Source organism: Juglans regia, chromosome 14, assembly GCF_001411555.2.
Source record: "Juglans regia cultivar Chandler chromosome 14, Walnut 2.0, whole genome shotgun sequence".
Classification (NCBI taxonomy): domain Eukaryota; kingdom Viridiplantae; phylum Streptophyta; class Magnoliopsida; order Fagales; family Juglandaceae; genus Juglans; species Juglans regia.
In genome coordinates this window covers 14,613,815-14,628,432 of record NC_049914.1, presented here as the reverse complement: position 1 = coordinate 14,628,432, position 14,618 = coordinate 14,613,815, and the positions used below count along the sequence as shown (strand labels likewise).

At 37.3% G+C, this 14,618-nt stretch overlaps 1 protein-coding gene across 1 annotated transcript; it reads left to right on the top strand.

Moving 5' to 3' along the window:
• Positions 1 to 846: 846 nt before the first annotated feature.
• LOC109002842 (ABC transporter F family member 1) lies at positions 847 to 7,251 on the top strand. The gene is made up of 6 exons (XM_018980757.2): positions 847 to 1,079; positions 1,241 to 1,472; positions 4,114 to 4,187; positions 4,281 to 4,491; positions 4,572 to 4,806; positions 5,791 to 7,251. The coding sequence occupies exons 2-6, from the start codon at positions 1,248 to 1,250 to the stop codon at positions 6,846 to 6,848; spliced, it is 1,803 nt and encodes a 600-aa protein (XP_018836302.1). The 5' UTR covers positions 847 to 1,079; positions 1,241 to 1,247; the 3' UTR covers positions 6,849 to 7,251.
• Positions 7,252 to 14,618: the final 7,367 nt, after the last annotated feature.

Below are 14,618 nucleotides of genomic sequence, written 5' to 3'. Positions count from 1 at the left end.
CTACTACATTTTTCTGCCCCATGTCAATTTCTCTGCTTACGTTTTTAATTTCTTAATTTTAACTTCATTTTTTCGTCGGAGCATCATTTCTCCGTGTTGCCATCATTATACTATTTTACCTTAATTTATTCGTTCAACCTTACTTTTCCGTTTGAGTTTTTTTTTTTTTAATTCCCCCCTCTCATTATTTTCGCATTCGAGCATTCTATTCTCATTTGAGTCCAATTGTTGCTTGCTCGCCTTTAGGTTCGAGCAGTTGTCTCCTATGGTGTTTTGAAAACATCACTTCTTATTTGATTTTTCATCAAAGTTCAAATAATTTATGTAGGGAAGCCGGGAGACGTGCCCTCCTACTTGTCTATAATAAAATCTCTAAATTTATTTGGATTCTCTTTCTGTATAATATTTGTTATATGTACAATCATTTTTTCATATTTTTTATACATTCAATTAATGTGATTGACTCAAATATTTTATAGCTAATTATATTAATAGAGTGCACAAAAAATAAATAAAAATAATTATATACAGTAAAACTCTTATTTTATAAAGATGTCGGATGACCAATGGAGTCATCGAAATACACTACTAGTGATGAGAACTTGTCGGGGCGTGAGTTGCACGGAGATGGCGTCGTCTCAACCCAAAAGAGTAAAGAAAGAAAAATATCCGACGGATGACCAAAGGAGTCGTGGACGAAATGCACTAACGGTGATGAGAACTTGTCGGGGCGCGAGTTGCACAGAGACGGCGTCGTTTCAACCCCAAGGGTAAAGAAAGAAAAAAATCAGACCGACCTCACATCATGTAATAGGGAACATTCATTCACCTTCTGTCTCTGGGTCTCACACGCAACTGCTGGTAGTCTCAGACTCGGACTCTCCCCCCTCAAGCTCCTGGCCACGTGGAACGCCAAAGCTCTTTCAGTCGCACACGAATATACATATATATACCCCCTGTTGCGGCACCCACCCAAAACACCACGAACCCTCGGCCTAGGGTTTTGAGAACAAACCCTTTGAAAACCTAGATCTAATTCCTCGATCACACCCTCCTCCCTCAGATCTCCCTCCTCAGAGGTAAGTTTAATCCAATTATCAAATAATTTTTTTTACTTGTCTTTGATGGATTCTTCCTTTCGAATCTTTTTTATTTATTTATTTTTAATTTTTATCTCTTAGGGTTTCGTTTTCTGATCGTTGATTTTTTTGGGTGGGGGGGGGGATTTGTGCCTTTTCAGATTAACTATGGTATCGGACGCCAGCAAGAAGAAGGCGGCGCAGAAGAAGGCGGCCGCGGCAGCCAAGAGAGGAGGCAAGGCCGCGGCTGCATCTTCAAAATCGGCGGCGGGGGTTTCTTCCGATTCTCAGAACGGAGTTGAGAAATTGGCGAATGGATTTGATGCTTTTGCCATATCCGATCGGACGTGTACCGGCGTGCTCTGCTCGCATCCGCTCTCCCGAGATATCCGCGTAAGTCACACCCCATCCATTAGCTGAAAATACAAGACTCAGGATATTTACCTTATACTCTTTTTTTGTATATATTCGTGTGAAATTTGTTAAGATGTTATTCGTGGAAAGCAGTGAATTCAGATAGTTTTGGGTGAAAAATACGATTCAGGTGGGTGAGTCTTTTCTTTTGATCATATCAGCTTGTATTCTTATAGAATCATTCATTGCCAATTCATTTTGTATAAACAAGGTGGAGTACGTGAAGTTAAGAGAAAATATTTTTTCTGAATAAAGAATGTTATGAAACAAACGGACCTCTTTTTCTTTGGTGGCTTCTATCTAATAACTACATTTCATTTAGTTTAGTTCTCTCTTCTTGATAAGGTTTGAAGCCGAGTCTGGTTGCATTTGGGGATATTTGCTTTTGCATATTGAGTGAATGTTCAGACGAAAGAGAGTGAAACTGTTTCTCCAGAGTGGAAAGGTTTTTGTTCTTTTGTTCTCTGTGAGAAAATATAGGACAGAGGGAACTGATGATTTTTACTTTAGTTTACTAATCTTTTGAAAACATAAGAACTTGGTATAAATTACGAGCTAAATTCAGTAGACTTTGCTAAAATGTAGCTGTGTTATGCCTGCACCAAAAAAACCAATGGATTTGTCTGGCTCATAAAGTTACATTTATCTTTCCTCTAAAATGGGTTCATATTTTTATTGCGAAGAGTTGGATGTTATTTAGAAAATGAAACATGAAGAGTATGGGCATATTTGGGGGTTTCTCCTTAATGTCAATTATTATTTTTATTTCTTGGGTTCAAGGTTTATACTTTATATTGGGTTCCAATACAATTATTTCATTGGGTGGGTTATGGTATTGGAAGGATATATTGTATTGTTGGTTTCATGCATGTTGGCATTGTTGAGAAGTTCTAATAACACAGATCAACTCTAGATGCAAAAGAAGTATGTTATAGCTTGTAAAGAAGTGGAACTCTTTAGGATTACTACAACACACTGAAATATGGAATGGGTAGCAGTGTATCACATTATCCTTTTAGTATATTTTGTAAGTTAAAACTATTGTTTTCAAATGACACAAAAGTCTAAATTAAAAAGGTATCAGTGTGTTTATGGTAAACATTAATAATATACTAGCTGTATAGTTAACTGTATAGTAATAGAACTATATTAATTAAAAATTTTTTATAGAAGAGGGTTAGCTATCTACGAGTAGAAAAATATCCAAGAATATCAGAAAAGTCTAGCCCATTAACCTGGCACGACATTTATATTCTCGGTGGCCATCACATCAACATAAGCCAAAGCCCATTGGACTGGTAATGAGTCTCGAAGGTGGATGTGTCAAACTGAAAAGTCTCTGGAGATTTCAGAAAAAAAAGAGTATTAGAAAATAAAGTTTTGGAGTTCCTCCAGCGTTTGTTCATTGTTGTCATACTTTTTCCTCCAAATACACCAGGCAAGTAGAAGCCATCTTCCGCACACATGCAATTCCTCTTGATCCTCTCCATGTGTAAAAAACGATTTAGTTAGAAAAAATAATTTTTCCTTTCCCTAATTGGCTGGAGGAAGAAATGGAAATGGACCAAGCCTTCAATTATTATCCTTAGGCAAATAATGGCCTCTTCTATGTATTAAGAGACTCATGAAAGCAATTAAAAGTGCCTACTAGGCATAATGTACAGGAATATATTGCTATTTATGGATGATCCACTTGGGATGTTCTCTAGGTACGTCATGAAAGCAGTTAAAAATGCTCAAGGCCTTGAGTACATGATCTGAAATCTGACACTTGGGTTTGTACTCTCTGGCTAAGCACAAGGGACAGCAAATATTACTATTTTAATTGATGATCCAATTGGGATATTGTATATGAAAGAGATCAATTCTTTAGAGTTGTTTTGGAATGTCAGAATATATTTCTAGTTTAATGTTCTTCTCAACAGTGTGGAATATATTTCCTTTTGTGGATGATCCAATATGGATGTTGTCTGGTACGTCATGAAAGTAGTTAAAAATGCTCAAGGCCTTAAGAACTTGATTTGAAATTTATACTTGTGCTTGTGCTTGTGCTTGTGCTCTCTGACTAAGCACAACGGACAGGAGTATATTGCTGTTCAATAGATGATCTGATTGGGATATTGTCTGTGAGAAAGATCAATTCTGTTTTGAGTGTTTTTGGCATATCAGAATGTAATTCTAGTTTAATTTCTTCTCTACTCTGGAATTATGTTGTACTACTACCCATAGTGATTTGTTCAACATTTAGTGAATGATGTCCTCATGTTTTTGCGAAATTTTTTTGAAATCGTTGGTAAAAAGTTTTTGTTGATGATAAAAAAAAATCATAGGTGCCTAACTTTTTACCGTATTGATGCTGGCTTGGTGCAATTAGACAAACCTCTAGTTGTGCAGCAGGGTGGGTAACTTGAAAACCCCTTCTGAATATAATTAATTATTCATTCTTCTTCGAATTCCTTTTTTTATCTGTAAAATCAAATTGGAAATTGCAAAATTCTTCTTGGGATTCCTTGTAGGATGTAATATTGTGCAATAAGAGTTTTTCTGCATATATTTTATAGTTGAGTCGCTCACTGGTGTGAACAATTCTGATGATGAACCAACTTCTATTTCTTTACAGATAGAATCTTTATCTGTAACATTTCATGGGCATGATCTCATAGTCGATTCTGAACTTGAGCTTAACTATGGCAGGTTCGTGAGTCTTGAACTTATTCTATTACCCTAGTCATGTAAGGAACATTAGTTTGCTTCCTGCAATAATATTATAAAATCCTACATGTGCAGACGTTATGGATTGCTTGGATTAAATGGGTGTGGGAAATCTACACTTCTCACTGCAATAGGGTGCCGAGAGCTTCCAATACCTGACCACATGGACATTTTTCATCTCACGAGGGAGATTGAAGCTTCTGATATGTCTGCACTAGAGGCTGTCATAAGCTGTGATGAGGAAAGGTTGAGATTAGAGAAAGAAGCTGAAGTTTTGGCTGCACAGGTCTTATGAGTTACCTTGGATTTTGGTGCTTGTTACTTTTTGAACATTCTTCTAATCTCCATATACTTTTCTTACTCTAGGATGATGGAGGTGGAGAACCTCTTGAACGAATTTATGAGCGTCTGGACGCCTTAGATGCATCAACTGCAGAGAAGCGAGCTGCTGAAATCTTGTATGGTCTTGGATTCGATAAGCAGATGCAGGTAAAGAAAAGTTGTGATTTTTCTGGTGGCTGGAGAATGAGAATTGCTTTAGCACGGGCTCTCTTTATGAACCCAACTATCCTGTTGCTTGATGAACCTACTAATCATCTCGGTAAGTCCCCTTCATTTGAATATTGCTGTGTTCTTCTCAATATATATATATATATTGCTCTTGGTATTAATATATATTTTTTGATACTTAATAGATGTATGCATATGTAACCTCTAGGCATATGTCTGTTGGTGGGATTTTGTTCCCTGTTACATGGCTTTTGCTCTTAGAAGAACCTATTTAGGTCTATCAATAGAACTTTGTAGCTTAAACAAATTTAGAGTTTGTGGAGCCTGGATAAGGGAGTCCCAAGTCTTACTCTGTGTTTGTAGGATTATGTTGTGAGAAGCCAATAGTGTTCTTCTTGGATAATTTGTATATTCACTAAGCAGCAATCAATGGTAACCAATCCTGGGCATCGTCAAATCGAATATTTTGCTAAAATGCATTTTTTAGGTGATTCAAGTTGGGCATTTTGTCCATACTGTTTGGAAATGTCACTAGTTAATGGAAACTTGTTTGAGGAAGGTGTTTGATCTTTTTGTGAAAGATTGTTTATGTTTCTGTTTTTTGTTGTTTGTTTTTTTTTTTTTTTTTGTGGTAGGACTTCCGAAGTTTAAGCTTTAGATTGAGACGTGGTAATAATCTTTGTTGTTTGTATGTCTATAGGTGTTATGCAGCCTTTTCCCACCCCCACCCGTGTTTAGGTTGATTGGAAAACAGTTAGCCTCCTAGCCTCCTTGGCATGCCAAGAGAGGTTATTTTGCTCCCATTTCATTACCCCCTCCTTTTTGCATGGAAATTATATGTGGAGACAGGATTGACCTAGTCTCTGTTACAGAACAGACAATTAGATTTTCCCAATTTAAACTGCTGAATGCCTTTGATTTGGACAGCTCTTTTACTTGTTTAAAATGTTCAGTCTTTATGAAGTTTTGTTACTTATCAAAACAATGTTCACCGACTGTTTTATTCTATGGTTGAAAAAATGGACAAATTTGATGATGATGATTTGTTTTTTTTTTTTTTTGGTATGGAGGACAGATCTAGAAGCTTGTGTGTGGTTGGAGGAGACTTTAAAGAAGTTTGACCGAATCCTAGTTGTGGTTTCACACTCCCAGGACTTCTTGAATGGTGTCTGCACAAACATTATCCACATGCAAAACAAGAAATTGAAGATGTACACTGGTAATTATGATCAATACGTTCAGACCCGTGCTGAACTAGAAGAGAATCAGATGAAACAATACAAGTGGGAGCAGGAGCAGATTTCTTCAATGAAGGAATATATTGCTAGATTTGGGCATGGTTCAGCAAAACTAGCTCGCCAGGCACAGAGCAAAGAGAAAACATTGGCAAAAATGGAGCGAGGTGGACTTACTGAGAAGGTGTCGAGAGACAAGATATTGGTCTTCCGCTTTGTTGATGTGGGAAAGCTTCCACCACCAGTACTTCAATTTGTGGAAGTGACATTTGGTTATACGCCTGAAAATCTTATTTACAAGAACATTGACTTCGGGGTAGACTTGGACTCAAGGATAGCTTTGGTGGGACCCAATGGAGCTGGCAAGAGTACACTGCTGAAGTTAATGACAGGTGATCTGTTTCCTGTTGATGGTATGGTCCGGCGGCATAATCACCTGAGAATTGCACAGTTCCATCAGCATTTGGCTGAGAAACTTGACATGGATCTGTCTGCACTTCAGTATATGATCAGAGAGTACCCAGGGAATGAGGAGGAGAGGATGAGGGCGGCAATTGGAAAATTTGGACTGTCTGGTAAAGCCCAGGTGATGCCAATGAAGAATTTATCAGATGGGCAAAGGAGCCGAGTGATCTTTGCATGGTTGGCTTACAGGCAGCCCCACTTGCTGCTGCTGGATGAGCCAACTAATCACTTGGACATTGAAACAATTGATTCTCTTGCTGAAGCACTGAACGAGTGGGATGGGGGTCTGGTTCTTGTTAGCCATGATTTCAGGCTCATAAACCAGGTTGCCCATGAGATATGGGTGTGTGAGAAACTAGCTGTCACCCGGTGGGAGGGTGATATTATGGACTTCAAGCAGCATCTGAAGAGAAAGGCTGGTTTATCTGAATGAATCAACCGACCTCCCACCCCCTCCCCCCCGCCCCGCGGGGCAAAGGGCAGGTTGGGGCCAACTTTAGGGATAATATTATTATTATTGTCAGTAGTAAACCCTGGCTTACATAGTATTTACAGTTAAGCCGGTGTTCAACCGCTTCTGAGTAAAGTTCTTTTCTTATGGATTATAAGAAAGACACGGAGCAGCAGCAGCAGAGCAGACAGAGGTAATGAAGGCTTTTTGATTATTCTGGTTATTGTTTCAAGTGATATTTTTATATTGCTTAAATTTATGGTAATTCCTTCCCATTGCGAATGCGAACCATCTTGTACCAGTGTTTCTATTCCATGAAAATGACATGTACTGGAGAGCTTATTTGTTTTCTTAAATATTATCTTTTATTCTTATGGATCGTGAACTCAAAAAGTCAGGTGATTTTTTATTTATTTATTTCGAAAATAGTGACTCAATGGACCTAACTGCTCTGCTTTAGCTGGTTTCTGATTCTATGGACTGTTCTCATGTTTGAATTTGTTGGTAGCTTTCTTCTTGTCAAGTAATGGGTACCCATTGGCACAAGTTGAATAAATGGACTTCTATTAAAGGAAATCTACAGAGACGTGCCTTTAGTGTCGATCGGACATTACGTAACAACGTAATCATGATCTCAGGTCGTGTTACCTTATATCTGAACTCCATTCCAAGAAACCTACACAACAAACCAGTAGTGAGTACTCGAGCATATCATGAGAAAATGAGGGAAGAAGCAAACATTCGATGCCAACGGGAGCACGTACACCTTTACCTTTTTTTGTCTTTCGTCTCATTTCATTAGCACTCATCCATCAGAATTGAGACTCGAACCCTTCAGGCTCAAGACCTTGACACTTTTGATTCTCTTTTAACTTCATTCAGCGTCCTTTGAGGTGGCTGATACTGTGCATGAATCGGTTGGCCTTTAAACTTGTGCTTCTTTCTATCATGTCTTGGTGAATATCTTCCCCCCAAAAGGAGGGAGCACGGACATTGGTTCAAAGTAAGATATCCAGCATCTTGATCTACCTCAATTTGGCCTCCCAAACTGGATGCTTGTTTCTATGAACCAAGCACAAAGCTGGAAAAATTTGTTGTAGCAGTAGTGGCTAACAGAAACTAAGAGGGATACCTCACATCCGTGCAGAAGACATGAACATTAAAAAAACCATCGACAATATAGGCGTAGGACCTCATACAAATTACTTCGGAGTAGAAAAGCCATCATGGCCAAGAGCCACATCATAGTTCTTTGCCAAAGGTTTTCGGTTTTGTATTGTATGGTTTTGGTTCTATAGATATTACACTTGGCAAAATGGTTAAAAGTTTTTACATTTTTTGGATTTATGTTCAAGAGCACTGGTTGATTGAGAAGCATTTCGAAATGGACAGAAAGACATCAGAACAAAGCTCAATGGACACGCGACCAAAATAGAAATAGGAAGAAGCCCAAAAACAGTTTCAAGAAGAGGTACAACATAATGGATGGATCAATAATACAAAAAGCCTACCTAGACAAGAAGATATGAACCGGTCCCAATGAGATTAGAGGCAATGAAACCCATCAACATTATGAACATGAGGATTGGTCAAATATTTCCTAATAAAAAGTAGGGGTGATATCCGCCCCCTACGGGGCGGGGCCCCCCCTCCCCCGCCCCGTCCGCTGGTCAAGATGGACCCCCACCCATCTGCACCCTGCATCCCCTACTGGGCCTTTGGCCTAGTACATTTTTCTAGGCCCTAAATGGCCCTAAATCGGTTTTTGGGCCACTTTAGGCCCATAATTCATTTTTAGGTCACTCTGAACCCATTATTTAGATTAAAAAATATATAAATTTAAAAATAGAAAATATATATATATATATATATATATATATATATATAGAATCATAGATTGAACTATTAAGTAGATATTAAGTTTCAACTATTAACTAATTAAGTAATAATCATCACTAAGACAGTAAGATACTATACTAAAATAAATAGTTTACAATTATACAAATTAAGATAACTAATACACTATTACACTATTACACTATTATAAACTCCTCTAAAAAAAAAAATATTACAAATTGTACAATTAACTATTGTAGCAACATTACAATTAATTGTAAATTAACAAAATCATAATTTTTCAATTTGATCAATTTGATTTTGGGGTGGAGCCGTAGCGGTAAGTTCACTGAGTGGTGAGTTGTGTCGATTGCTATGAGACTGAAAATCAAGATCATAAAAGTTAATAAGTTATAAAATCTGAAATATTAATAAGTTAAAAATAAAACAAATTAGAATTAAAAAGTTATAAAGATGAAACAAAAGTTTAAATGTAAAAAATAATTAGGGGAGAAATTATGCAAACCATGGCAATTGTGGTTCCAATACAAAGTCATACTGTATCGGAGGTAGCCGTAGATGCCGTCTCATGTATCACTATAAGTATTAAATTTGAAATCAAATTAATGAATACCAATTAAATGAAAATAAATAAATTAAAACAAGAAATTATAAAATGAAATTAAAATAAATACCAGATCCAGACTGATCATCACCCTCCTCCTCAACGTCGGCCTCCTCATACTCAAGAACATCTGGAACATGAATTGGAGTTCCCTTGATCCAATTCTGCGTGCAAATCAAAACCTCCACAGTGGTAAGAGCTAATGAACTCCGAAATGAATCTAATACACGCCCTCCGGTGCTAAAGGCCGACTCTGAGGCTACTGTGCTAACAGGGATGGCCAAAAGTGTGCGGACTATCTCTCTAAGGATGGGATACTTCACGGCATTCACATTCTATCAACTTAATATATTGAAATCTCGTGAAAATGGTAAAATCTCTGATGTTAAGTATTTGTCTATCTCTGACTGAGCCTCTACAGAACTCCGAAGGAATGGGGTCTGCTCATACCTCTCACCTCACTCCAATCTACGCTTTTTCCCAACCTCGACTTAAAGAAACTATGAGCCTGAGGCTGAGGGGGTAGGTATAGATGCCGCAATATTACCACCCCAGGGTGGAAAACTTATCAAATAATCTAGTAAGAGTTTTCCGAACCGTTGTTGCAATAAGCTCTGCCCATACTTGCCCGTACGCAAGACCCAATCCAAATATCATGTCATCCAACTTATACTTCAGGTCAAAGACGACAACTACATATAACAAAATATTAGCCTTAGTTAAATCTCTCCAATACTTGTCGTACTTTGTCCTCATAATCAATGCCATCTCCTGCAGCCTAATGTGACCACTCACGACCATGTCATCTAATTCTTCTTTTACTCTACATATTTGCTGACATACAACATTGGATGTAGGATACAAAGTTCCGGATAGTCTCGTGGTGACATCGTAAAAAAGCCTCAAAAACTCTACAAAAATAGTTACAATTTTCTAATCATTTACGGGTTTCCCCAATCCCTCGTGATAATCATAATATTTAACATATTGGATGTCTTCGTCACCCAATAATGTAAATGCCAACCTATATTCTTGGGCCGCCTCCAACATCAGAAATGTTGAGTTCCATCGTGTAGGCATATCAATACAAAGGTCATTCTTAGATGTTAGACTTGCAGATCTCGCAGCAACCTTGAATTTCTCCAACCTCGAAGGAGAATATCTCACCCATCTCACAACAGTCCTAACCCGAGCAATCGATTCATGAAGATCTCTCAAACCATCAGTGACAATCAGATTCAGAATATGTGCTGCACATCTCACATGCAGACACTCACCACCCATGAGTGTCTTATTTGTCTCTCTAAGATAGGTTTTCAGATGTCCCAATGCAACATCGTTAGATGAGGCATTATCGACTGTGACTGTAACAACTCGGGTCAAACCCCACTCCTTTATTGCGGCCTCCAAGGCCTTCCCAATTGTCTCACCCTTATGATCGGTGATTTTAGAAAATTTTATAATTTTCTTTTGCAATATCCAATGGCAATCAATAAAATGCACAGTCGAAGGCATATAATTAAAATTTTGGATCGATGTCCAAGTGTCAGTGGTGAGACAAATAAATTGATCCACCAATTGACCCATCAACTTCTTATTTTCAATGTAAAAATATTTTTTTACATCCTTTGCTACCGTGTGGCGAGAGGGAATATTAAACATTGGTTCAAAGTAGCGAGAATACGCTTGGAACCCTTTCCCGTCAACAATTTGAAAAGGTAGCTTGTCCATTATGACCATACGAGTTATGCGTCTTCTACACTCATCATGATCATACTTAGTATACTCCCGCAAAGTTGCACCCCACTAGTCCCATCCGCCAATTTTTTAAGTCCAATTTCTAGGCTAAATTGACTTTTCTCTTTTTAATCTTATTATTGGATTTTTTTTTGCATTGTTCTTCTAAGTACACCTTTAATTGTGAGGTGCCATATTTCCTATAGTGACATCCATAAATTTTCCCACAATGGTTACACTTGGTTTGGGGGTTACTTGAGTCACCACCCTCTAGTTTGGTGAAATGACTTCAAACTATTGAAATAGATTTCTTACTGGGTTTGGGGGCAGGGCAAGGTGTCGTAGGGCTAGGGGTAGGGGTATGAGTAGGAGGGGTAGGAGTAGGTGTAAGTGTAGGTGTAGGTGTAGGTGTAGGTGTAGGGGTGCCCTCGGCCTGGAAATGAGAGCTCGCACTAGAATCTACTGCCATATCCATGAACTCAAGTAAACAAGAAATCTGAAATTATAGAAAACATAACAACTATATAATGAATATAAAAAAAAGTAGAATAAAAAAAAGTATTACTTGACATTTATATATATATATATATATATATATATTAAGTACTTTGGTTATAAATGTAATAAAGTATATTAACAATATAGTTTCTTAGACTTGAAAGACTATAAGCATAGCAACTATATAATGAATATAAAAAAAAGTATCACTTGACATTTATATATATATATATATATATATATATATATAGAACTACTACGAAAATACATCCTAAATATATGCATATATTTAGTACAGCTTTCTATTTTAATCATGTCTTGCAATCAAATGCAACGGATCAACTTGAGATCAAAGGTCCTTAAGAGAAAAGAAGTAGCAGTACTAGTACTACTTTGATGAATGAAAGAGTTGACTGTTTCAAATAAATATCTGAAGTGGTTGGTGTGTGCATATTAATGTCGCACAAAAGAAAAACAAAAAATGTGTTTGGCCAACGTATAAAGACTGTCGGAAACTTTGAGATAATTGAGAGACATCAGCTAGAGCATCCTCTTTGGACCAGAATTAATATAGCAGCAAGTGGACAGTACTACTTTCGGCATGTTTAAAACGCAAAAATTAAATTAGGTTAAAATTAACTTAATTGGGTACTGATCATCATGTCTTGTTCCCTATTAATATAAGCTCATTGGCATGCATTATATATAAATATATATATATATATTTATATATATATAGCCAGGTGCATGCATCAAATTTCATGACATTAATTTCCAAATTCCTTTTTCTTACAAACTTTAATTATGTAATTAGGTGATTCACTTTTCACTTAGCTTGTTAATTATTTCTAACTCGTTCAGGTGATCTAAATTTATATAAAATTTTCTATTTTTTTTAAATATATATTTATTTGGCCTGCAGTGAACATTATGATTTAACAAGAATATAATGGCATATATATATATATAGTGTTTATGATCAGCTCATGAACCATATATAATTTAATTTATTTATTTTTGTTCCGCCTTTGATTTCATCGTTGGAATAATTTTTTTTTTTTTTAACAAAAGGAAATTATTAGGTGTTTAGATTTATTAATTATTTAATTCTATATGCCAAAAGCAGGCGCGCCAGTACTAGAGTTAATTAGATACCGTAAACAAGGATTTGATTATGACATAGTAGACTCCTGCATGATGCATGCTGTGATTGGAGGGGCCTAGGGATTTCATTTTCACATTGCTTAATGGACAATATGTAATTTAGGGTTTTGGATTGGACCCTAAATTAATTTAGGGTTCAGAAAAATCCCTAAATCCGAAAGATTGGAGCCCTAAAGATTGAAACCCTAAATCCGAATTAATTAGACACAAATAATATGACACTCTTTAAAGTATAAATCAAACAAAAAATAAATAATTACAGAAAACAAAAAAAAAATCACATGCACGGGACTCATTCAAAGTTCAAACCACATGCACAATCTAAACTCCACAGCACACAATTCACAAAAATCTCATCCTCCATCTTCGATAAACCCCATACTTCCTCCAATCTCCATTAAAAATATAAATCACAAAAAAAATAAAATTTTGAATTTAGGGTTTTTTACCTTCGGATCTTCGGTGACGAAGATGGAGAGAGAGGGACCGGGTGTGAGTCGTGTGACGACGACTTTGAATGGGACGGCGATGCAGAGAGATGGACTGGGTGCGGCGCCGGGAACTCAGAGAGAGGGAGAGACTGAGAGTTTGAGAGAGGAAGACGAAGTGAGCGAGAGAGGGAATCGGGAGGGGGGGCCGGGGGTAGGTTTTTGTTATTAAACCAGGCATGAAACGACGTCGTTTCATGCCTTTTTATATATATATAAATATATAAAATATATATACGGGCGGGGTGTGGTATTTGCGGGGCGGAGGTCACCCCCATCCAGCCCCCACCCCCGGAGAGAGGCCCAGATGCGGGCGGGTGGCCCTGTCCCCCGCATCGGCCAGACGGGGTGATCCGCTCCGCCACATGGGGGTAGGGCAGCAGAGGCAGGGCCCCGCTACCCACCCCTAATAAAAAGCCAATCCTCTAGCATATATAGGAACAACACTTTTGCCATGTCTTTGCAATGTGGGGCCTTACCATAAAAAGTTAAATGCCCTATATATGGATTATAAATTATAAAATACTTCCACACATCATATTCCAAAAGCTTAGTCGTGAAAACTTGAGACTGCTAACACTCACACATATTGTTGTATAAAAAATTCTATTTTCACCCGAGAGGGGTACCCTCTGCGTACCCGTGATTCCACGTGGTATTAGTGAAACGGTGCATTCACACCATCTCATAAAACGGTACCCCCTTTTCATTTCCTTTTGATTCAGCTGTTCATGAAACTCGAAACCCACCTCGTTTGTTTCACCTCACCCGATTGAACACCTCAATTTCATCTCAATAAGGTAAGGATGTTTTATAAACTACTTAACTCTCTCTCTCACCCTAAAGGAAACGAATATGTTTTGTGTACTTCTTTCTCTTGTAGATGAATAATGGACATTTGTATATGAGAATGTCAAAAAGTTTGAGTGACACCCACCAAAATCAGCACTTGGATATAGTTTTGAAGATCAGGGTAAAAAACGATCTGATATACTTTTAGTTTGTTTGTCTCTTCTTTTTTTTCAAGGTTTCCCGTCTCCGGACAATTTTTTTTTTTTTTTGTAAAAATCAGAGCTTTTAGAAACTCCTTTGCTGGAGGCAGCTATTACTATTACTATTGTCTGAGAGACCTTTGACATTGTTTTCGTCACCTGAGATTGAATCTTTGTATGTAAGACAGATTTTCAGAAAAAAAAACAGAGGACCTTTGATTTCTTGTATCCGCAGCTTTTTTCTAATCCTTTTAGACTTTACCCAAATAGTGTTGTAAAAATGAAAGAACAAGGCGATTACTCCTATACGAAGCCGAATTTGTAAAAATGAAAGAACAAGTAGCTTTGATTCATTCCTTTCGTAAACCCCAACAGATTTTATCTGGGATGGGTTTTGATTTGTTTCTGAGAT